The sequence below is a fragment of the Pristiophorus japonicus genome, chromosome 7 (assembly GCF_044704955.1).
Source record: "Pristiophorus japonicus isolate sPriJap1 chromosome 7, sPriJap1.hap1, whole genome shotgun sequence".
NCBI classification, from domain to species: Eukaryota; Metazoa; Chordata; class Chondrichthyes; family Pristiophoridae; genus Pristiophorus; species Pristiophorus japonicus.
Genome location: NC_091983.1, coordinates 210,051,338 through 210,074,471, shown reverse-complemented (window position 1 = coordinate 210,074,471; position 23,134 = coordinate 210,051,338). Strand labels below are relative to the sequence as shown.

The window sequence follows — 23,134 nt, the reverse complement described above, 5'->3', positions numbered from 1 at the left end:
GGGAATTGGATAAATAGTTGAAGGAGAAAAATTTGCAGGGATATGGGGAGTGCGACTAACTGAATTGCTCTTCGAAACAATCGTGGAATGATAAGGCACAGAAGGCGGCCAATTAGTCCCACTCCCTCACTCTTTCCCCATAGCCTTGCAGAGTTTTCCCATTCAAGTATTTCCCTTCTGAAAGTTACTACTGGCAATGCATTCCAGATCAGACTTGAGATAAAGTTTCACCCTTACCTTCAATTCCTGTTGCTGCTATTTGCTGGAGTGTTGGGACTGAATGATAGACCAAGAAACAAGCCAGCATACTGACTTGCGATTCTTCCACAGGCTGACTACTTAGGTAGGAATGCAACATCACATCACCCGAAGCTAAAAGTAATAATTTGGGGGAGGGAAAATACACAAGCATTTTAATTCACAAGTATACAGTGGAGTTTCTGTAACTGATTCATTGATGCCTTTATTGTAAGCATCACAACGGTCTCCATTTGCTGGTCTTATAAAGACAGTTCAAACACACCAAGTAATTCCCCCCCCCCCCCCCCAATGAACTAATGTTAGATGAAGTCCTTACTACTAGGGGGATCAAGGGGTATGGCGAGAAAGCAGGAAGGGGGTACTGAAGTTGCATGTTCAGCCATGAACTCATTGAATGGCGGTGCAGGCTAGAAGGGCCGAATGGCCTACTCCTGTACCTATTTTCTATGTTTCTATGTTTCCAACACCAGCATATTTCCTGTTCTCTGCACCCTCATTTCGAACATTTTCCATTTTGTTCCTGACCTCTCACCTTTGATGATGTTGGCAATCCATTACCCGTTCCATGTTGCTCAGAGCAGTGGATATTGGGGCACAGTTGCTTATAAAACTGATTGGGTTGCTAAGCCGTGTCAGAGGACACTAAGAGTCAACCATATAGTGCGGGACTGGAGTCACGTGTAGGCCAGACAGGGTAGGGGAGGCAGACAATGTTGCCGTTAAGCTGCGCGACCACGCAGTGCTCTGCAGGTCTTGCGCAGTCCGTTCAGCGACTTTTTCAATAGAAATAACCACGCAGGCATGGAAATCTGAATGGACCGTGCAACCCGTTAATGGGTCCGTGCACCCTTCACCAAAAAACTGAAGGGAACATTGGTGGCAGGTTCCCTTCCCTGAAAGACATTAATCAGTTGGATTCTTAGAAAAATCCAGCAGTTCTCAAGATAAGGCACCAGTCCCCAAATTACCAGATTTATTTAACAGAATCATTGAAATTTACAGCACGGAAGGAAGTCATTTCGACCCATCGTGTCCGTGCCGGCCGACCAACAACTATCCAGCCTAAGCCCACTTTCCAGCTCTTGGTCCGTAGCCGTGTCGGTTAGGGCACTTTATGTGCATATCCAAGTAGTTTTAAAATGTGGTGAGGGTTTCTGTCTCTACCACCCTTTCAGGCAGTGAGTTCCAGACCCCCACTACCCTCATTCATATCTCCTCTAAACCTCCCCCAATTACTTTAAATCTATGTCCCCTGGTTGTTGACCCCTCTGCCAAGGGAAACAGGTCCTTCCTATCCACTCTATCCAGGCCTTTCATAATTTTATACACCTCAAATCAGGTCTCTCCTTAGCTTCCTCTGTTCCCAAGAAAACAGACCCAGCAACTCCAATCTTTCCTCAGAGCCAAAGTTCTCCAGTCCGGGCAACATTCTTGTAAATCCCCTCTGCACCCTTTCCAGTGCAAGCGCATCTTTCCTGTAATGTGGTGACCAGAACTGCACACAGTACTCCAGCTGCGGCCTAACCAGTGTTTTATACAGTTCAAGCATAACCTCCTTGCTCTTGTATTCCTCGACTAATAGAGGCAAGTATTCCATATGCCTTCTTAACCACCATATCCAACTGGTCTGCTACCTTCAGGGATCTGTGGACCTGCACTCTAAGGCCCTTTGTTCCTCTAGTGGGGAAAATGTTGGAATCAATTATTAAAGATGAAATAGCAGCGCATTTGGAAAGCAGTGACAGGATCGGTCCAAGTCAGCATGGATTTATGAAAGGGAAATCATGCTTGACAAATCATCTAGAATTTTTTGAGGATGTAACTGGTAGAGTGGACAAGGGAGAACCAGTGGATGTGGTGTATTTGGACTTTCAAAAGGTTTTTGACAATGTCCCACACAAGAGATTGGTGTGTAAAATTAAAGCTCATGGTATTGGGGGTAATCTACTGACGTGGATAGAGAACTGGTTGCAGACAGGAAGCAGAGAGTCGGGGTAAACGGGTCCTTTTCAGAATGGCAGGCAGTGACTAGTGGGGTACCGCAGGGCTCAGTGCTGGGACCCCAGCTATTTACAATATACATTAATGATTTGGATGAAGGAATTGAGTGTAATATCTCCAAGTTTGTAGAGGACACTAAGCTGGGTGGCGGTGTGAGCTGTGAGGAGGACGCTAAGAGGCTGCAGGGTGACTTGAGCAGGTTAGGTGAGTGGGAAAACGCATGGCAGATGCAGTATAATGTGGATAAATGTGAGGTTATCCACTTTGGTGGCAAAAACACAAAGGCAGAATATTATCTGAATGGCGGCAGATTAGGAAAAGGGGAGGTGCAACGAGACCTGGGTGTCATGGTACTTCAGTCATTGAAAGTTGGCATGCAGGTACAGCAGGTGGTGAAGAAGGCAAATGGTATGTTGGCCTTCGTAGTTAGGGGATTTGAGTATAGGAGCGGGGAGGTCTTACTGCAGTTGTACAGGGCCTTAGTGAGGCCTCACCTGGAATATTGTGTTCGGTTTTGGTCTCCTAATCTGAGGAAGGACATTCTTGCTATTGAGGGAGTGCAGCAAAGGTTCACCAGACTAATTCCTGGGATGGCAGGACTGACATATGAGGAGAGAATAGATTGTCTGGGCCTGTATTCACTGGAGTTTCGAAGGATGAGAGGGGATCTCATAGAAACATATAAAATTCTGACGGGATTGGACAGGTTCGATGCAGGAAGAATGTTCTCAATGTTGGGGAAGTCCAAAACCAGGTGACATAGTCTAAGGATAAGGGGTAAGCCATTTAGGAATGAGATGAGGAGAAACTTCTTCACTCAGAGAGTTGTTAACCTGTGGAATTCCCTACCGCAGAGAGTTGTTGATGCCAGTTCATTGGATATATTCAAGAGGGAGTTAGATGTGGCCATAACGGCTAAAGGGATCAGGGGGTATGGAGAGAAAGCTGGAAAGTGGTACTGAGGTGAATGATCAGCCATGATCTTATTGAATGGTGGTGCGGGCTCGATAGGCCGAATTGCCTACTCCTGCACCTATTTTTTATGTTTCTATGTTACACTTTTCAGTGTCGTACCATTTAATGTGTAGTCCCTTGCTTTGTTAGACCTCCCCAAATGCATTACCTCACACTTAACCGGATTAAATTCCATTTGCCACTGTTCCGCCCACCTGACCAGTACATTGATATCTTCCTGCAATCTGCAGCTTTCGTCATCAATATCAACCACACAGCCTATTTTAATGTCATCTGCAAACTTCTAAATCATACCCCCACCATTCAAGTCCAAGTCATTGATGTATACCACAAAAAGCAAAGGACCCAGTACTGAGCCCTGCGGAACCCCACTGGAAACATCCTTCCAGTCACAAAAACACCCATCAACCATTACCCTTTGCCTCTTGCCTCTGAGCCAATTTTGGATCCAACTTGCCACTTCGCCCTGGATCCCATGGGCTTTTACTTTCGTGACCAGTCTGCCATGTGGGACCATACCAAAAGCCTTGCTAAAATCCATATTCACTACATCATACGCACTGCCCTCATCGACCCTCCTGATTACCTCCTCGAAAAATTTAATCAAGTTAGTCAGACACAACTTTCTCTGAACATTTAATTCAATTGTGCAACTTGCCCATGGTGGGATTTGTACACACGACCTCTGGGTTGCCGGTCCAGTACCTTAACTCGTTCATCTCCCTCCCCTCTTCAAAGGTGATTTAAAGACCTTTCTGACTGTGCCTCATTCCTTCCTATTCCTAACAGACTCCTATATTTTCACAACAGAGCAACAATATGCTAATTCAACTAGCCGTGTCCTTTGGAACCCATCAGTACGAGGTGTTCTTTCTGATGCGAGCTTGCAGCAATGGCGGCAGTGAGGATTTACTGTGTTTGATCACTGGAATAACTTTTCCAGCAAACCAAAATGTTTGTCCATTTTCAGTATCAACAACAAAGAAAATAAATCTTCTGAAGAGGAGTTTGGAGTTGCCTGTTGGATTGTAGGGAGCTCTGATGAGATCATTATGTTTTGCTGGTTGCTAATCTCCAGTGTCTCAGGAGGTGGAGGCAGAGAAAATATATATTTTTAATTTGGAGTATTGGAATACGGAAGAGACACATTCTTTGAGGCAGAATTGCCAGTCACACATATAAAGCGTTCTGGATCGCTCAGCTTACAGTGAGACAGAGCATCAAGGTCATTTCTTGCAGCCGGAGAGCACTAAAAGAATACTTTTAGTGCAGCTTTCCTTTATAGAACATACCGAGGGTCAGAAACGGTCTCACAAACCCAAAATACTAAGCTAAAACGAAGTGGTGGTGAGATATCGCACAACCTACTTCCTATTCGAGGCGGAGGGAAGGAGTTGTGATACTTGGCGATGTCACTGCCTCCGTCTTCAGAATGCCCGTCCCAATTAATTGTAAAATTTAATGGGCAATTTATGAATAATTACAATTTAGCTCAGGACAAAACCCAAAATTGCTATATTTTAAAAAATGGCAGTTTGTAGGGAAAATTATTAAAATGGTCAAACATACTAAGTTAGTTTAGTTAATTATAAACAAGTTGCTTCAGAACATATACAAATAATTGAACTCATGGTCCTATAAAAATATAATTCAAAACATTATTCCTTTCCTTGTGTTAAGCCATTGTATGTTTTATCCAGGTAGTCAAATTACACATCGATAAAACACAAAGTCTGCAGTTAATAATACTATGCTTCAATATGTTTCTATTCTGTCACAGCAGAAGGTTTATTTGGGGTGGGAGGGGGGGGGGGGTATATTTGTTTATCAGACAGGAATAGGCTCTCAGCATGTGAGTGTTATCTAGCTCCATTATCTAGCTGTATGAAAGATAACACTCATGACAACACACTACAGAGAAATCATTGAATTGTGTTCTGTCACTTCTGTTTTTAACACTTCAAGTAACCATAGCACTTTCCCAGTCAGAAATGTTCACTGCCATTTTATCTCTTCGCTCCTTACTGTCCTACAGTTCAACAGGCACTGGTTGCCTGCCGCTCCCTAGACCTAGAACCTAGACAGTAAGTGTCAGCCGGTCGATTTTGCTAAGCTCAATCTTGTCCTCACCCAAAGTCCACACATGATCGTTTGCCAGCAGGAACCAAGAGCGAGAATCATAGAATGATGCAATATAGTAGACGGCCTTTCGACCTTCTGTGCCAGTGCCTGCTCATTGATAGAACTATCCAATTAGGCTCACTCCTCTGCCCCTTTCCCCCTTCAAGTATCTGTGCACAAATCTTTGAAGGAGGCAGGACAGGTTAACAAAGCAGTTAATAAAGCATATGGGATCCTGTGCTTTATAAATGGAGACAGAGTACAAAAGCCAAGAAATTATGTGAAACCTGTACTCGTGGGGTGCCGCAAGGCTCAGTGCTGGGACCCCAGCTATTTACAATATACATTAATGATTTGGATGAAGGAATTGAGTGTAATATCTCCAAGTTTGCAGAAGACACTAAACTGGGTGGCGGTGTGAGCTGTGAGGAGGACGCCAAGAGGCTGCAGGGTGACTTGGACAGGTTAGGTGAGTGGGCAAATGCATGGCAGATGCAGTACAATGTGGATAAATGTGAGGTTATACACTTTGGGGACAAAAACACGAAGGCAGAATATTATCTGAATGGCGGCAGATTAGGAAAAGGGGAGGTGTAATGAGACCTGGGTGTCATGGTACATCAGTCTTTGTAAGTTGGCATGCAGGTACAGCAGGCGGTGAAGGCGGCAAATGGTATGTTGGCCTTCATAGCTAGGGAATTTGAGTATAGGGGAAGGGAGGTCTTACTGCAGTTGTACAGGGCCTTGGTGAGGCCGCACCTGGAATATTGTGTTCCGTTTTGGTCTCCTAATCTGAGGAAGAACGTTCTTGCTACTGAGGGAGTGCAGCGAAGGTTCACCAGACTGATTCCCGGGATGGCTGGACTGACATATGAGGAGAGACTGGATCGACTGGGCCTTTATTCACTGGAGTTTAGAAGGATGAGAGGGGATCTCATAGAAACATAAAATTCTGACGGGACTAGACAGGTTAGATGCAGGAAGAATGTTCCCGATGTTGGGGAAGTCCAGAACCAAGGGACATAGTCTAAGGATAAGGGGTAAGCCATTTAGGACTGAGATGATGAGAAACCTCTTCACTCAAAGTTGTTAACCTGTGGAATCCCCTACCGCAGAGAGTTTTTGATGCCAGTTCATTGGATATATTCAAGAGGGAATTAGATGTGGCCCTTATGGCTAAAGGGATCCAAGGAGTATGGGGAGAAAGTAGGAAAGGGGTACTGAGGTGAATGATCAGCCATGATCTTATTGAATGGTGGTGCAGGCTCGAAGGGCTGAATGGCCTACTCCTGCACCTATTTTCTATGTTTCTATGTAACTAGTGGGGTCCTGCAAGAATCGGTGCTTGGGCCCAATCTATATCAATGATTTGGATTAGGGGACCAATGCAATATATTCAAGTTTGCTGATGATACAAAGCTAGGTGGGAATGTAAGTTGTGAGGAGGATGTAAAGAGGTATCAAGGGGATATAGACAGGCTAAGTGACTGAACATAAGAACATAAGAACATAAGTCAAGAACATGGCAAATGGAATATAATATGGAGAAATGTGAAGTTATCCACATTTTCTCGGAAAAATAGAAAAGCAGAGTATGTTTTAAATGGTGAGAGATTGGGAAATGTTGGTGCTCAGAGGGACCTGGGTGTCCTTGTACATGAATCACTGAAAGTTAACATGCAGGTACAGTAAGAAATTAAGAAAGCAAATGATATGTTGGCCTATATTACAAGAGGATTTGAGTACAAGAGCAAAGACATCTTACTGCAATTATATAGGGCCATTGTGAGACCGCTCCTGGAGTACTGTGTACAGTTTTGGTCTCCTTACCCAAGGAACGATATCCTTGTATAGAGGGAGTGCAACGAAGGTTCACCAGACTGATTCCCGGGATGGGGGGGATTGTCCTATGAGGAGAGATTGAGTAGACTAGGCCTATATTCTCTAGAGTTTATCAGAATGAGAGGTCATTTCATTGAAACACACAACATTCTTATAGGGCTTGACAGGGTAGATGCAGTGAGGATGTTTTCTCTCGCTGGTGAGTGTAAACCAGGGGTCACAGTCTCAGAATAAGGGGTCAGCCATTTGGGACTGAGATGAGGAGAAACTTCTTCACTCAGGGTGGTGAATCTTTAGAATTCTCTACCCCAGAGTGCTGTGGAGGCTCAGTCTTTGAGTATATTCAAGACAGAGATCGATAGATTTTTGGATATTAAGGGAATCGAGGAATATGAGGATAGTACAGGAAAGTGATGTTGAGGTAGAAGATCAGCCATGATCTTATTGAATAGTGGAGCAGGTTCGAGGGACTGAATGGCCTACTTCTGCTCCCAGTTCTTATGTTATCTCTATTTTGTTAGAATTCTTTTTCAGTTACACCCTGCTCTGTATGCAGTGACTCTTGGCTCATGCTACAGTTCCCTGGTGCTCTCCACCCTCCAGTACCATGTGTGAGCTGATAGTAGGCAGTAGGTGATGCCAGTGATGGGACATAATAGCCAAAGTCTGACCCCCATCCTCACCCGATGCCCATACCTGCAGCTTCCAGCAAGGGTCGCTGAATAGCAGTCAGGAGCGAGGACCCTAGATGACTTTTATCTCTGCCATTTCTCGGCACAAGGACACTAAGGCCAACCACAAATGTCTGTACCACTTTCCTGGCATCAGCTAATTCTCCTCAGCTCAATTATGGATCTTGAGGCCTGCCCGATCTGTATCTTTTCAGGTTTAATTACTACACTCAATTTTCAAATAGACTCTCGCAGTCAGAGGCCTAAAGTTGAGAGGGTAGAACAGTGTTGTGTCTTTCTTTTGAAAATAATACACCTAGATCTCTTGGTGTTTGTTTGCTATAGACAGCTTGCAGCCCAATCGTATAGACTAGAAGGTCCCACGGTTCAATAATCCCCTGTCTGCTGAGTTTGTTGATATTCAACTGGGTGGGCAGTGTGCTACAATTAGCATGGGTGGTGCCGGGCTAGGGAATCAGCCAGAGGGGTCTACATACACATATCTTTGAAGCTGGCAGGACAAGTCGAGAAGTCTGTTTTTTAAAAAAAGTATAAGGGAGCCTTGGTTTTATTAATAGAGGCATAGCATATCATACAAACACAATGAAGTTATGCTAATCCTTTATAAATCCAGCTGAAGTATTGTATAAAATTCTGGGCACCACATTTTAGGAAGGATGTCAAGACCTTAAGAGAGGCTACAGAGGAGATTTACTAGAATAGTACAAGGGATGAGGGACTTTAATTATGTGGAGAGATTAAAGAAACAGGAGTTGTTCTCCTTCGAGCGCAGAAGGTTAAGGGGAGATTTAATGGAAGTGTTCAAAATCATGTGGGATTGGGGATAGTGTGCTGACGTGGATTGAGAACTGGTTGTCAGACAGGAAGCAAAGAGTAGGAGTAAACGGGTACTTTTCAGAATGGCAGGCAGTGACTAGTGGGGTGCCGCAAGGTTCTGTGCTGGGGCCCCAGTTGTTTACATTGTACATTAATGATTTAGACGAGGGGATTAAATGCAGTATCGGCAAATTTGCGGATGACACTAAGTTGGGTGGCAGTGTGAGCTGCGAGGAGGATGCTATTAGGCTGCAGAGTGACTTGGATAGGTTAGGTGAGTGGGCAAATGCATGGCAGATGAAGTATAATGTGGATAAATGTAAGGTTATCCACTTTGGTGGTAAAAACAGAGAGACAGACTATTATCTGAATGGTGACAGATTAGGAAAAGGGAAGGTGCAACGAGACCTGGGTGTCATGGTACATCAGTCATTGAAGGTTGGCATGCAGGTACAGCAGGCAGTTAAGAAAGCAAATGGCATGTTGGCCTTCATAGCGAGGGGATTTGAGTACAGGGGCAGGGAGGTGTTGCTACAGTTGTACAGGGCCTTGGTGAGGCCACACCTGGAGTATTGTGTACAGTTTTGGTCTCCTAACTTGAGGAAGGACATTCTTGCTATTGAGGGAGTGCAGCGAAGATTCACCAGACTGATTCCCGGGATGGTGGGACTGACCTATCAAGAAAGACTGGATCAACTGGGCTTGTATTCACTGGAGTTCAGAAGAATGAGAGGGGACCTCATAGAAACGTTTAAAATTCTGACGGGTTTAGACAGGTTAGATGCAGGAAGAATGTTCCCAATGTTGGGGAAGTCCAGAACCAGGGGTCACAGTCTGAGGATAAGGGGTAAGCCATTTAGGACCGAGATGAGGAGAAACTTCTTCACCCAGAGAGTGGTGAACCTGTGAAATTCTCTACCACAGAAAGTAGTTGAGGCCAATTCACTAAATATATTCAAAAGGGAGTTAGATGAAGTCCTTACTACTCGGGGGATCAAGGGTTATGGCGAAAAAGCAGGAAGGGGGTACTGAAGTTTCATGTTCAGCCATGAACTCATTGAATGGCGATGCAGGCTAGAAGGGCTGAATGGCCTGCTCCTGCACCTATTTTCTATGTTTCTATGATAGAGTAAATAAAGAGAAACCTTTCAGTGGCAGAAGGGTTGATAACCAGAGGACACATATTTAAAGGTAATTGCCAAAACAACCAGTCAAGATGAGGAGAATGTGTTTTGTGCAGCAAGTTGTCATGATCTGGATTGCACTGCCTGAAAGGGTGGTGGAAGCAGATTCAATAATAATTTTCAAAAGGGAAAATATAATCGTACAGCACAGAAGGAGGCTGTTCAGCCAATTAAGTCTGCGCCAGCTCTCCTTCACAAAGAGCAATCCAGTCAGTCCCACCCTCTCCTTACCGGTTCTGTCCCCATATCCCTGTAATTCTTTCGCCAAGTATTTATCCAATTCCCTTTTGAAGGCTACTTTTGAATCTGTATCCACCATCCTATCAGGCAGTGCATTTCAGATCCTAACCACTCATTGCACAAAAAAGTTTTTCCTCAGTTCGCCTCTGGTTCTTTTGACAATCTGTGCCTTCTGGTTATCAACCTTTCAGCCATTTATTCCTACTCTCTCTTTTCTGTCCGTTAACCAATCCCCAATCCAGGCTAGTATATTACCAATTCCATGAGTCCTGATTTTCTTTAATAATCTCTTGTGTGGCATGTTATAGAATGTCTTCTGAAAATCGAAATACACTACATCCACTGTTCTCCCCTTATCTATTCTGCTAGTTACAACCTCAAAAAACTCTAACAGATTTGTCAAGCATGATTTCCCTTTCATATATCTGTGTTGACTCTGCCCAATCTTATTATTTTCTAAGTGCCCTGTTACCACAACCTTAATAATAGATTCTAGCATTTTCCCTACTACTGATGTCAGGCTAACTGGTCTGTAGTTCCCCATTTTCGCTCTCCCTCCTTTCTTAAATAGCGGGGTTACATAAGCTACCTTCCAATCTGCAGGAACCGTTCTAGAATCTATGGAATTTTGGAAGATGACAATCAATGCATCCACTATCTCTATAGCCACCTCTATCAAAACCCTAGGATGTAGGCCATCAGGTCCTGGGGATTTATCGGCTTTCAGTCCCATGATAGTTACCCTTAATTAACGCGTGTCTTCTCCTTAAAAAAAAATGAATGATTGCGGCCTTGCAGAAACCGGCATAAACAACGCACACCACTGTGTTTTGTGCAACATGTTTTTAAAAACTGAGAATGAACATTTTGTTCAGAGCCAAATTTGCAGCATAAAGCCACACACACACACTTAGCGATAATCACGCTCCTTTCCAATGCTGACCTGAATGCCCGTTGTGTGATTGTGTGCTGGAGATGAAAGGGAAACTACAAGGACTAATGTTACGCCCTGGATTGGCAGAAGAACTCTGATGATATTTCCTAACAGAATTACCTTTACAGAGAATTACCACAATCTCTAAGGTCACATCTGAAGCCAATCAACCGCCCCCAGTCACTGCGGAATATTGGGAAAGCAAGACCCTGCTAAATTAACTCATAAAATAGCACAAAGTTGAGCATCCGATGGCAACCCAAAACACCCACTCCCCACTCCTTGAGCAGAGAGTCAAATGAAATAACACCAATTCACAGGCAACTGTTCCCATCTCCCACTGCTAAAAAGGACATAACCCGATCCTAAATCCCAAACCATCTTCCGCCCACTGCACAGAATTTCCAGGAGAAAACTACAATGTATCCACTGAGCGAAAAAATAAAAATCAGATGCAACCCCCCAATGGACTTGTCACTTTCGGCCCGGGGAATTGCAGTGGGCCGGGAGCGGGAAGGCCATTCGGCCCGGGATTGCAGCGGGCCTGAGCGCCGATTTCCTTAAGGTAAGGTCGGGTTTTTTTTTTTAAAGAATGGTACCTAAGGTCACTCTGCGCTGTTCTGAAAACAATTGTTGTTGGGGAAACTGATATAAATGGCTAAAAACGGTGCAGAATCCATTTTTAATGAAGACCGGCGCCAAAAAATCTGGCACTGACAGTTAGCGCTGGCGTCAAAACTTTGTGGAAAATTGCAAAATACCGATTACTCCAAAAAAACTGCCAAGTGCCAAAAAAACGGCGCCCAATGATGGCGAAAATTGCCCCTTGGTCTTTTGCTAGTTTACTCTCATATTCTATTTTCCATTTCTTTATCAATTTCTTGGTCCTCCTTTGCTGAATTCGAAAATCCTCCCAATCCTCAAGCTTACTGCTCTTTTTGGCAACATTATAAGCCTCTTCCTTTGATCTAATACGATCTTTAACTTCTCTTGTTAGCCATGGTTGAACCACTTTTCTTGTGGGGTTTCTGTGCCATAAAAGGAATGTATGTTTGTTGTAAATTATGTATTAATTCTTTAAATGCGAGCCATTGCTTGTCTACTGTTATACCTTTTAATGTAGTTTCCCAATCTACCTTACCCAACTCGCCCCTCATACCTACGTAGATTCCTTTGATTAGATTTAAGGCCCTAGTTTCAGATTTAACTAAATCACTTTCAAACTCAATATAAAATTCTATCATATTATGGTCACTCTTCCCTAAAAGGCCCTTTACTACAAGGTTATTAATTAACTCTTTCTCACTGCATAATACTAGATCTAAAATAGCCTGTTCCTGAATTGGTTCCTCAATATACTGATCTAGAAAACCATCTTGTATACCACATTATTACTGCGTATTTGGTTTGCCCAGTCTATATGTAAATTAAAGTCCCCCATGATTACTGTATTACCCTTGTTACATGCACCTCTAATTTTCTGATTTATACTGTGCCCCACATTACGACGACTGTTTGGGGGTCTTGAAACAATTCCCACCAAGATTTTCTGCCCCTTGCTTTTTCTTAGCTCCACCCAAATTGATTCTACTTCTTGATTTTCTGAGCTAAGATCCTTTCTCTCTACTGTCTTTATCCCATCCTTCATTATCAAGGCTACCATTTTGCCGATCTCTTCTAAAAGTTAAGTATCCTAGAATATTTAGCTGCCTTTGCAACCATGTTTCGATAATGGCTATCAGACCAAACCTATTAATTTCTATTTGTGCTATTAATTTGTCAATTTTGTTGCAAATGCTTTGCGCAGTACCTTTAGCTTTGACTATTTTCTTTTTTTTCCTGATGTCACCTTAGTCAGTGATGCCCTATTACCTTGATTACCTTTGTTACTCTCTCTGTTTCTTCCTGACACACTCTGCTTATTTTTATCCCAAACTCTGCTCTGCTCTAGAGCCTTGACATTTCGCTTGCTGCTTTTAAGTTTACTCTTTCCTGAATCCTCCCCCCCCCCCCCCGCCCCCCCTGGAAAACATGCATCTTGTTCAGGGCCTGGGTCATTATACTCAAACTCCGACACATTTATTTAACTTATCAGATGCTCTCCTCTATATTCAGATTTTAAAATGATTTGATTTTCAAACTATAAAATCAACACTGGTCAAATATAATTAGGGCAGAGGATGATGTCTTGAGATTTGGGGTTATAAATTGAGCAATGTTTACTTTTTAAAAAACACATGACTAGATCAGGATCTCAGAACAAGACATCAAAAATTAAAAAATTTCAGCATTGGACAAATTTAGTGTTTACAATTAACTACAGGAGTGTAGTAATTATATTACGCATATGCATCATAGGAAGACTCAATTTGGGTGAGTAAACATCTTTTTTTGATCTCCGAATTCTCAGTTTGCTGCATTACTTAAGATGCTCAATTCAAATTTTTGGCAAAGCCTGCAACAGTATGACTGATATTCAGGAAAGTCAACAGGAGCAGTTATCTCCCGACACTTACAGTGCCTCATTGAATTCTGAAACAAATAGGGGAACTTAGTCTTGGCGTAAGCTCAAAGAATGAAGTTTTTCTTTTTGCTCCATTCTCTGTCCCTATGTTAAAAGATGAGCACAAGTTCTTGTGTCCTTGCTGCTGTTCTTGCCTCCCTTGTTAATTAAATTTAAGTAATCAAAAACAAGGCTCACTCATTTCAATGCAATGGATGTACTGCAATGATATATGTCGAAGGATTCCCTATAGAATGTCTACTTAATCAGATTAATTTATTTTCTGCTCCCTTACCTCTCCTCAAGGTGTTGACTCCCTGACTCGGGTATGATTTCATGGGACTGGTAACCCTCCAGGACCTTGTCCAAATGACCATTATTTTTGCTTGCGCCTTGACCCGTGGCAAGTTGAGAGAGTTCCACAGCGGAGCCCAATCTGAACTTCAACTGGCATCCACACACGCGCACTTCACAACATTGGCTTTGGGATAATGATTAAGAATGGGTTCCCCGCTAACCTAGGAGTACCAGAACTAATTGCGACATGCCTACTGCCAGCTTGCTCAAGATCAACTAACTCAGCACAGAGCTTCCTGGCCAATTACTGCCGAAGCTCGCGAGTCATTGGGGAGCTGATTTTCCTCATTTTTGCCAAGCATTCATTTTTTGGGGGGCCCCCCCCCCAAAATAAAAACAGCCCAAGAACAGTCTGCAAGAGGACTAGCCACATAAAATGATAATGTCTCCCCTTCCATCCAAATTGTTTTTGTTTTTTTGAAACATATAAGATTCTGAGGGAGCTTGACAGGGTAGATGCTGAAAGGATGTTTCCACTTGTGGGAGAATCTAGAACTAGGGGCATAGTTTCAGAATAAGGGGTCGCCCATTTAAGATGGAGAGGAGGAGCTGTGGAGGCTAAGTCATTGAATACATTCAAGGCGGAGATAGACAGATTTTCGAACTATAGGGGAGTCAAGGATTATGGGGAGCGGGAAAGAAAAGAGTTAAGGCCAAGATCAGATCAGCGATAATCTTATTGAATGGCGGAGCAGGCTCAAGGGGCCAAATGGCCTACTCCTATTTCTTATGTTTTAGTGTCAGTGTCAGCTGTGGCTCAGTGGGTAAGCACACTTGCCTCTGAGTCAGAACGTTGCGGGTTCAAGTCCTGCTCCAGGAACTTGAGCACATAAATCTAGGCTGATACTCCGATGAGGGAGTGCTGCATTGTCGGAGGTGCCTTCTTTCGGATGAGACATTTAACCGAGGCCCCGTCTGCTCTCTCAGGTGGACGTAAAAGATTCAATGGTACTATTTCGAAGAGGAGCAGGGGAGTTATCCCCAGTGTCCTGGTCAATATTTATCCCTCAATCAACAGAACAGAAACAGATTATCTGGTCATTATCAAATTGCTGTTTTGTGGGAGCTTGCTGTGCGCAAGTTGGCCACTGCGTTTCCCACATTACAACAGTGACTACACTCCAAAAGTACTTCATTGGCTGTAAAGCACGTTAAGACGTCTGGTGGTCTTGAAAGGCGCTATATAAATGCAAGTCTTTCTTTTTTTTAAAATTGTGTTTAACTCGACTTTTTTAATTTTTGAGGTAAAACATACAGGTTCAACTTTAAAATCACACCCCAGCCGCGTGCCCCCCCCGTCCCCCCAACCTAAATGGCTGAGAGGCCGTTGACAATCTGAACACAAAATGACAAGGTGTTTACCATGGAGCCACTGATCCAGGGTGTTATCCAATGTGCTCTTCATGGCAAGGAGAAACTCGGGGTTGATGAGAAGCTCTGTGTTGCTGTTTTTAAATTGATCCTGGAGACAAACACAGTTATAGAACTGCTGCACTAACTTTATCTGCCACAGCTCGAAGCTTTCCGACATCTCTTTCCGTTCTAATCTCCTCGCGGCCTGAAACGAGTAAGCAGTATTAATTTGATCAGTCTTTTTTCTTCTCAGCTGGATGACAATGCAACGCAAATTTTATTATTTTTAAAGATATTACTTAGGAAAACGCAGTGAAGCCCATCCTCGAACTATTTAGTGACTGAACAAGTTTTCTTCCATTTGGATTGTTCTTTAAAATTCATAGGTCTTGTGGTTTAAACAGAACCATTTCAAATGTGCGAGTGATGCTGGGATAGTCCCACATCCTAATTGCATTTATTACGCACGAGCCAACAGAAGGACTGGTGACGGTCAGTTCCAGAGATATCTCTAACACTCGACAGCAAGGGCCACAGAAGAAATGAAGGTCTGGGCTACAAGTAGATTATTACTATTACCCAGCCTACATCACGAGCACCGGTGTTCTATACCCATATATGGGAGAGCGCTGTATACTGTGGATCCAATGCATTGAGACACGGAATGGTACCCAGATGGATTTGTGGCTGAAATCTTGTACAAGTTCCAGGTCTTGATCTCAGCCGTTGCGAGAAGCCACTCAGCAGAAGCTGAGCACCACAAAGTAGGAGAGTTTCTGCGGGCTCACCCTTCTGCATCTCCCCAGTGGCTGGTTACCTGTGCAACTTACTGTAAAGAAGAGAAGTGCTACATTGTGGAGGAAATACAAGGAACGGGAGTACATACTCAATGGAATGATACTGAAGGATGTGGATAAACAGAGATCCAAGAGTTCAAATACATAATTTCCAGAAAGCCCAAGTAAAGCTATAAAAAAAAAGGCCAATATAATTTTTGGATTTCTATCAAAAGGGGCATTGTATACAAGAGTAAAGAGGCAATGATAAGTCTGTACAAGGCATTACTTGTTGTTACCAACTCCTCTGGTATGGACACCTCACGCGCCATCTATCCCGGGTCTGACCCCGCCACAGCATTCACCATCAAACCACCACCAACATGGAACAGGCCACGTGGCAGACCCAGAACAAGATGGGATGACAACATAAAAATGCTCCTTAACAGCATGGGCCTTACTGCCGAAGTGAGAGCCTTGAGCCACAATGGTTAGAAGAAACTGGTTGCGGCAACATCCTCCTATGGGTAATCTCCGAGAGGGCGATGCCAGTGCTTTGGCCACAGGGCGAGTGGTGGGGACAGTTTTGGGCACCTCATTATAGAAAGTGTACAAACAGCATAGATTCACCAGGAGGCGGCCAGGGATATTATGAGAAGAGATGTGAGATATTCGGACTAGTTCCACTGGATCAGACAAGCCCAAGAAGAGATTTAATGGAGGTTTCTAAAATGTATGGTTTTGATCGGGAGAATAAGGAAAGACTGATTAAAAAAAAATTTGCAGGACGTGGGCGTCGCTGGCAAGGCCAGCAGTTATTGCCCATCCCCAATTGCCCTCGAGAAGGTGGTGGTGAGCTGCCTTCTTGAATACAACTGCGTGGCTTTCAGAGGGTAAAATTACGAGTCAACCACGTCGCTGTGGGTCTGGAGTCACATATTGGCCAGACTGGGCAAGGACAGCACATTTCCTTCCCCAATGGAGATTAGTGAACCAGGTGTTTTTTTTTAATGACAATCTGGTAGTTTCATAGTCACCATTACTAATACTAGCTTTTTATTCCAGATTTATTTCACTGAATTTAAATTCCACAGCTGCCATGGTGGGATTTGAACTCATGTCTCCAGATCATTAATCCAGGCCTCTGGATTACCAGTCCAGTATCATAACCACTATGCTACCGTATCACAAAGGGCAACTTTCCTCCACTTCGGTAGTCAATGAAAAAGGGTCATCAATTTTAAATAGTCATCAAGCGAGTGAGGAGAAATGTCTTTACACAGAGTGTTAGAATATGAAATGCTCTAGCTAGGAGTGTTAGAGGCAATTGGATCCATTAAGTGAATAGAGGATAAATACTTGAATTATATGACATTATGGGTTTTGGGGAGAGCACGGGGCAGTGGGAATAGTAGTGGATTGCTCTAGCAAAGAGCTGGCACAGACACGATGAGTCGAATGGCCTTCTATGATTTCAAATGAAATTGGTAAGAGATCTGGGAATAGGTTTCACACTGGTCTCCTCACCTGAAGTTAGTGAGCAGCATGGAGAGGCAGTAGTTAAGAGTAAATGGAGCAGGTAGAGTAATTGGTGAAAATACCCGAAGAACCCACAAGACACCTATTTTACCTGGTCAATGGCCATATATGTAGGCAGCATTTCTGGCTTCTCTTGAGTAACGCATTCATGTAGGATAGATGAGAGCAAGTCCAGCACTTCCTGTTTCTGAAGGAAGAGAACGGTTTTATTGATAAAAACAATATTATGTTATTAACAATCACAAAAGGTACATCATAACAATCAGCAGTAAACCACTTTTCACTTCGTCATATACATAGCTGAAATGTGGATAAATTAATTCAGCTCTCATTAAGATTGGGCCTTAAGACGACTTTAACGTTGATTTACTGTACAAAAAAAAACGACCGCTCCACCCAGGCCTGAAAACCAAACGAAAACAATTCAAGGCTTGACACTTCAATATCTTAAATTTTCAGCACGTGTGCAATTTTCAATCTGTAACAGTAGACGGGGAATTGAAACAAAACTGACAAGACAATAGTCTGCGTGCGTTACCCACAGGGCTGAGGCGGTGACCACAGGATCGCCAATGTAAAATGGTGAATGTGCATTTGAACACGCCACTTCCCACATCGACAGATTTCCAATTTCAGCTGCATCTCTGTGGGTGGATGTTACACAGAATTCAAGCACGCCATGCAGCAAAACGCCCAACGCATTCCCAATTTAAAAGGAAAATGAAAGCAACATCCAATGGGTGATTTTCGCTTCCCTTGATGAAAAACAGAAGTGGCGCAGCATCAAATGCTACAGGCTGCAGGCTCCCACTCTGGCAAGTTATAGCGGTGCCTGACACTTGCACCTTGTTCGCGTTGCCTCGCCAGCTATTACAGTGTGGAGTGATTATGTGCACAAACATTTTTGTGTCCTCCTGCGCATGCGTGCGAAGACTCCGCTCCCTTTTTTGCGCACGCTTGCTCCATCCAGTCATGTTGTGTGCAGTGCGAGGTATGAGGAAGCCCAAACTGCAGCCGAACCACGAACCGCGTAGAGCTCATTGCCATTCGAGCCTGGAGCTGGAGCTGCTTTGAGAGCTGTTACGTTATGGCCAGGATTTTTGGCTAGCATGTCGTTGTGATTATCTACACGAACATTTTGAAAGAAAGAGGAAATCGAAGATGGGAACGAGAGAGAGTGGAGCAGAGAGAGAGACTGTGGGGAGAGAGAGAGAGAGAGCGATGCGGGGGTGGGGGGGGGGAGACAGGGAGAGAAACACTGGGGGGGGGGGGAAGAGAGGGGTAAAAGAGAGAGAGAGAGAGAGAATGGGGAGAGAGAAAGACTAAGAGAGAGGGAGTGAGAGACTGGGAGGGAGAGAGAGAGAGAGAGAGAGAGAGAGAGAGACTGGGGTGGAGACAGAGAGAGAGAGAGAGAGACTGGGGGAGGGAAGAGAGAGAGAGACTGGGGGAGGGAAGAGAGAGAGAGACTGGGGGAGGGAAGAGAGAGAGAGACTGGGGGAGGGAAGAGAGAGAGAGACTGGGGGAGGGAAGAGAGAGAGAGACTGGGGGAGGGAAGAGAGAGAGAGACTGGGGGAGGGAAGAGAGAGAGAGACTGGGTGAGGGAAGAGAGAGAGAGACTGGGGGAGGGAAGAGAGAGAGAGAGACTGGGGGAGGGAAGAGAGAGAGAGAGACTGGGGGAGGGAAGAGAGAGAGAGAGACTGGGAGAGGAGAGAGAGAGAGAGAGAGAGAGACTGGGAGAGGGGGGAGAGAGAGAGAGAGAGAGAGAGAGACTGGGGGGGGGGGAAGAGAGAGAGAGAAACTGGGGGGGAGAGAGAGAGAGAGAGACTGGGGGGGGTGGAAAAAGAGAGAGAAACTGGGTGGGGAAAGAGAGACTGGGATGTAAAGAGAGACTGGGGGGGGAAGAGAGACTGGGGGGGGAAGAGAGACTGGGGGGGGAAGAGAGACTGGGGGGGGAAGAGAGACTGGGGGGGGAAGAGAGACTGGGGGGGGAAGAGAGACTGGGGGGGGAAGAGAGACTGGGGGGGGAAGAGAGACTGGGGGGGGAAGAGAGACTGGGGGGGGAAGAGAGACTGGGGGGGGAAGAGAGACTGGGGGGGGAAGAGAGACTGGGGGGGGAAGAGAGACTGGGGGGGGGGGAAGAGAGACTGGGGGAGGGGGGGAAGAGAGACTGGGGGAGGGGGGGAAGAGAGACTGGGGGAGGGGGGAAGAGAGACTGGGGGGGGGGAAGAGAGACTGGGGGGGGGAAGAGAGACTGGGGGGGGGAAGAGAGACTGGGGGGGGAAGAGAGACTGGGGGGGGAAGAGAGACTGGGGGGGGAAGAGAGACTGGGGGGGGAAGAGAGACTGGGGGGGGAAGAGAGACTGGGGGGGGAAGAGAGACTGGGGGGGGAAGAGAGACTGGGGGGGGAAGAGAGACTGGGGGGGGAAGAGAGACTGGGGGGGGAAGAGAGACTGGGGGGGGAAGAGAGACTGGGGGGGGAAGAGAGACTGGGGGGGGAAGAGAGACTGGGGGGGGAAGAGAGACTGGGGGGGGAAGAGAGACTGGGGGGGAAGAGAGACTGGGGGGGGAAGAGAGACTGGGGGGGGAAGAGAGACTGGGGGGGGAAGAGAGACTGGGGGGGGAAGAGAGACTGGGGGGGAAGAGAGACTGGGGGGGGAAGAGAGACTGGGGGGGGAAGAGAGACTGGGGGGGGAAGAGAGACTGGGGGGGGGAAGAGAGACTGGGGGGGGGGGAGAGAGACTGGGGGGGGGGGAGAGAGACTGGGGGGGGGGAAGAGAGACTGGGGGGGGAAGAGAGACTGGGGGGGGGAAGAGAGACTGGGGGGGGGAAGAGAGACTGGGGGGGGGAAGAGAGACTGGGGGGGGAAGAGAGACTGGGGGGGGGAAGAGAGACTGGGGGGGGAAGAGAGACTGGGGGGGGAAGAGAGACTGGGGGGGGAAGAGAGACTGGGGGGGGAAGAGAGACTGGGGGGGGAAGAGAGACTGGGGGGGGAAGAGAGACTGGGGGGGGAAGAGAGACTGGGGGGGGAAGAGAGACTGGGGGGGGAAGAGAGACTGGGGGGGGAAGAGAGACTGGGGGGGGAAGAGAGACTGGGGGGGAAGAGAGACTGGGGGGGGAAGAGAGACTGGGGGGGGAAGAGAGACTGGGGGGGGAAGAGAGACTGGGGGGGGAAGAGAGACTGGGGGGGGAAGAGAGACTGGGGGGGGAAGAGAGACTGGGGGGGGAAGAGAGACTGGGGGGGGAAGAGAGACTGGGGGGGGAAGAGAGACTGGGGGGGGAAGAGAGACTGGGGGGGGAAGAGAGACTGGGGGGGGAAGAGAGACTGGGGGGGGAAGAGAGACTGGGGGGGGAAGAGAGACTGGGGGGGGAAGAGAGACTGGGGGGGGAAGAGAGACTGGGGGGGGAAGAGAGACTGGGGGGGGAAGAGAGACTGGGGGGGGAAGAGAGACTGGGGGGGGAAGAGAGACTGGGGGGGGAAGAGAGACTGGGGGGGGAAGAGAGACTGGGGGGGGAAGAGAGACTGGGGGGGGAAGAGAGACTGGGGGGGGAAGAGAGACTGGGGGGGGAAGAGACTGGGGGGGGGAAGAGAGACTGGGGGGGGAAGAGAGACTGGGGGGGGAAGAGAGACTGGGGGGGGAAGAGAGACTGGGGGGGGAAGAGAGACTGGGGGGGAAGAGAGACTGGGGGGGGAAGAGAGACTGGGGGGGGAAGAGAGACTGGGGGGGGAAGAGAGACTGGGGGGGAAGAGAGACTGGGGGGGAAGAGGAGACATGGGGGGGAAGAGAGACTGGGGGGGGAAGAGAGACTGGGGGGGAAGAGAGACTGGGGGGGAAGAGAGACTGGGGGGGAAGAGAGACTGGGGGAGAGAGACTGGGGGGGGAAGAGAGACTGGGGGGGAAAGCGACTGGGGGGAAGAGCGACTGGGGGGGGAAGAGCGACTGGGGGGGAAGAGCGACTGGGGGGGAAGAGCGACTGGGGGGAAGAGCGACTGGGGGGGGAGTGCGACTGGGGGGGGGAGTGCGACTGGGGGGGAGTGCGACTGGGGGGGGGAAGAGCGACTGGGGGGGGAAGAGAGACTGGGGGGGGAAGAGAGACTGGGGGGGGGAAGAGAGACTGGGGGGGGAAGAGAGACTGGGGGGGAAGAGAGACTGGGGGGGGAAGAGAGACTGGGGGGGGAAGAGAGACTGGGGGGGGAAGAGAGACTGGGGGGGGAAGAGAGACTGGGGGGGAAAGAGAGACTGGGGGGGAAGAGAGACTGGGGGGGAAGAGAGACTGGGGGGGAAGAGAGACTGGGGGGGGAAGAGAGACTGGGGGGGGAAGAGAGACTGGGGGGGGGAAGAGAGACTGGGGGGGGAAGAGAGACTGGGGGGGGAAAGAGAGACTGGGGGGGGGGAAAGAGAGACTGGGGGGGGGGAAAGAGAGACTGGGGGGGGAAGAGAGACTGGGGGGGGAAGAGAGACTGGGGAAGGGGGGAAGAGAGACTGGGGGGGGAGGGGGAAAGAGAACTGGGGGGGGGAAGAGAGACTGGGGGGGGAGGAAAGAGAGAGACTGGGGAGGGGGGAGGAAAGAGAGAGACTGGGGAGGGGGGGAGGAAAGAGAGAGACTGGGGAGGGGGGGAGGAAAGAGAGAGACTGGGGAGGGGGGGAGGAAAGAGAGAGACTGGAGAGGGGGGGAGGAAAGAGAGAGACTGGGGACGGGGGGAGGAAAGAGAGAGGACTGGGGGACGGGGGGAGGAAAGAGAGAGACTGGGACGGGGGGGGGGTAGAGAGAGACTGGGGAGGGGGGGAAGAGAGACCGCGGGTGGGGGAAGAGAGAGAGAGAGTCTGGGGAGGGGGGGAGGAAAGAGAGAGACTGGGAGGGGGTGGGGTGGAAGAGAGAGACTGGGAGGGGGGGGGAAGAGAGAGACTGGGGAGGGGGGGAGGGGGGGGGAAGAGAGACCGCGGGTGGGGGAAGAGAGAGAGAGAGTCTGGGGAGGGGGGGAGGAAAGAGAGAGACTGGGGGAGGGGGGGGGGGGGGGAAGACGGACTGGGGAGGGGGGGGGGGAAGAGAGACCGGGGTGGAGGAAGAGGAGAGAGAGAGACCACGGGGAGGGGGGTGGGGGGGATGAGAGAGAGAGAGAGAGAGAGAGGCCGCGGGGACCGCGGGGGTGGGGGGAAGAGAGAAAGACGGGGTGGCGGTGGGAGAAAGAAAGACTGGCCGGGCGGGGGGAAGAGAGAGAAAGACTGGGAGGGGGGGGGGGGGGAAAGAGAGAGAGAGAGAAAGACTGGGGGGGGGGGGGGGAGAGAGAGAAAGACTGGGGGGTGGGGGGAGAGAGAGAAAGACTGGGGGGGGGGGGGAAGAGAGAGAAAGACTGGGGAGGGGCGGGGGGGAGAGAGAGAAAGACTGGGGGGGGGGGAAGAGAGTGAAAGAGAAAGACTGGGGGGGGGGGAAGAGAGAGAAAGACTGGGGGGGGGAGAAGAAGAGAGAGAAAGACTTGGGGGGGGGAAGAGAGAGAAAGAGAAAGACTGGGGGGGGGGGGGGGAAGAGAGAGAAAGACTGGG

At 47.7% G+C, this 23,134-nt stretch overlaps 1 protein-coding gene across 2 annotated transcripts in view; it reads right to left on the bottom strand.

The window, feature by feature from the left end:
• Window positions 1-23,134, bottom strand: part of anapc1 (anaphase promoting complex subunit 1) — a 199,421-nt gene that overhangs the window by 2,086 nt on the left and 174,201 nt on the right. For both annotated transcript variants that reach the window (XM_070885752.1, XM_070885753.1), the window contains exons 45-47: window positions 17,686-17,781; window positions 15,289-15,484; window positions 238-372 (exon numbers count right to left, since the gene is read on the bottom strand). In XM_070885752.1, coding sequence (XP_070741853.1) covers window positions 238-372; window positions 15,289-15,484; window positions 17,686-17,781 — 427 coding nt within the window. The remainder of the gene's footprint in view (window positions 1-237; window positions 373-15,288; window positions 15,485-17,685; window positions 17,782-23,134) is intronic.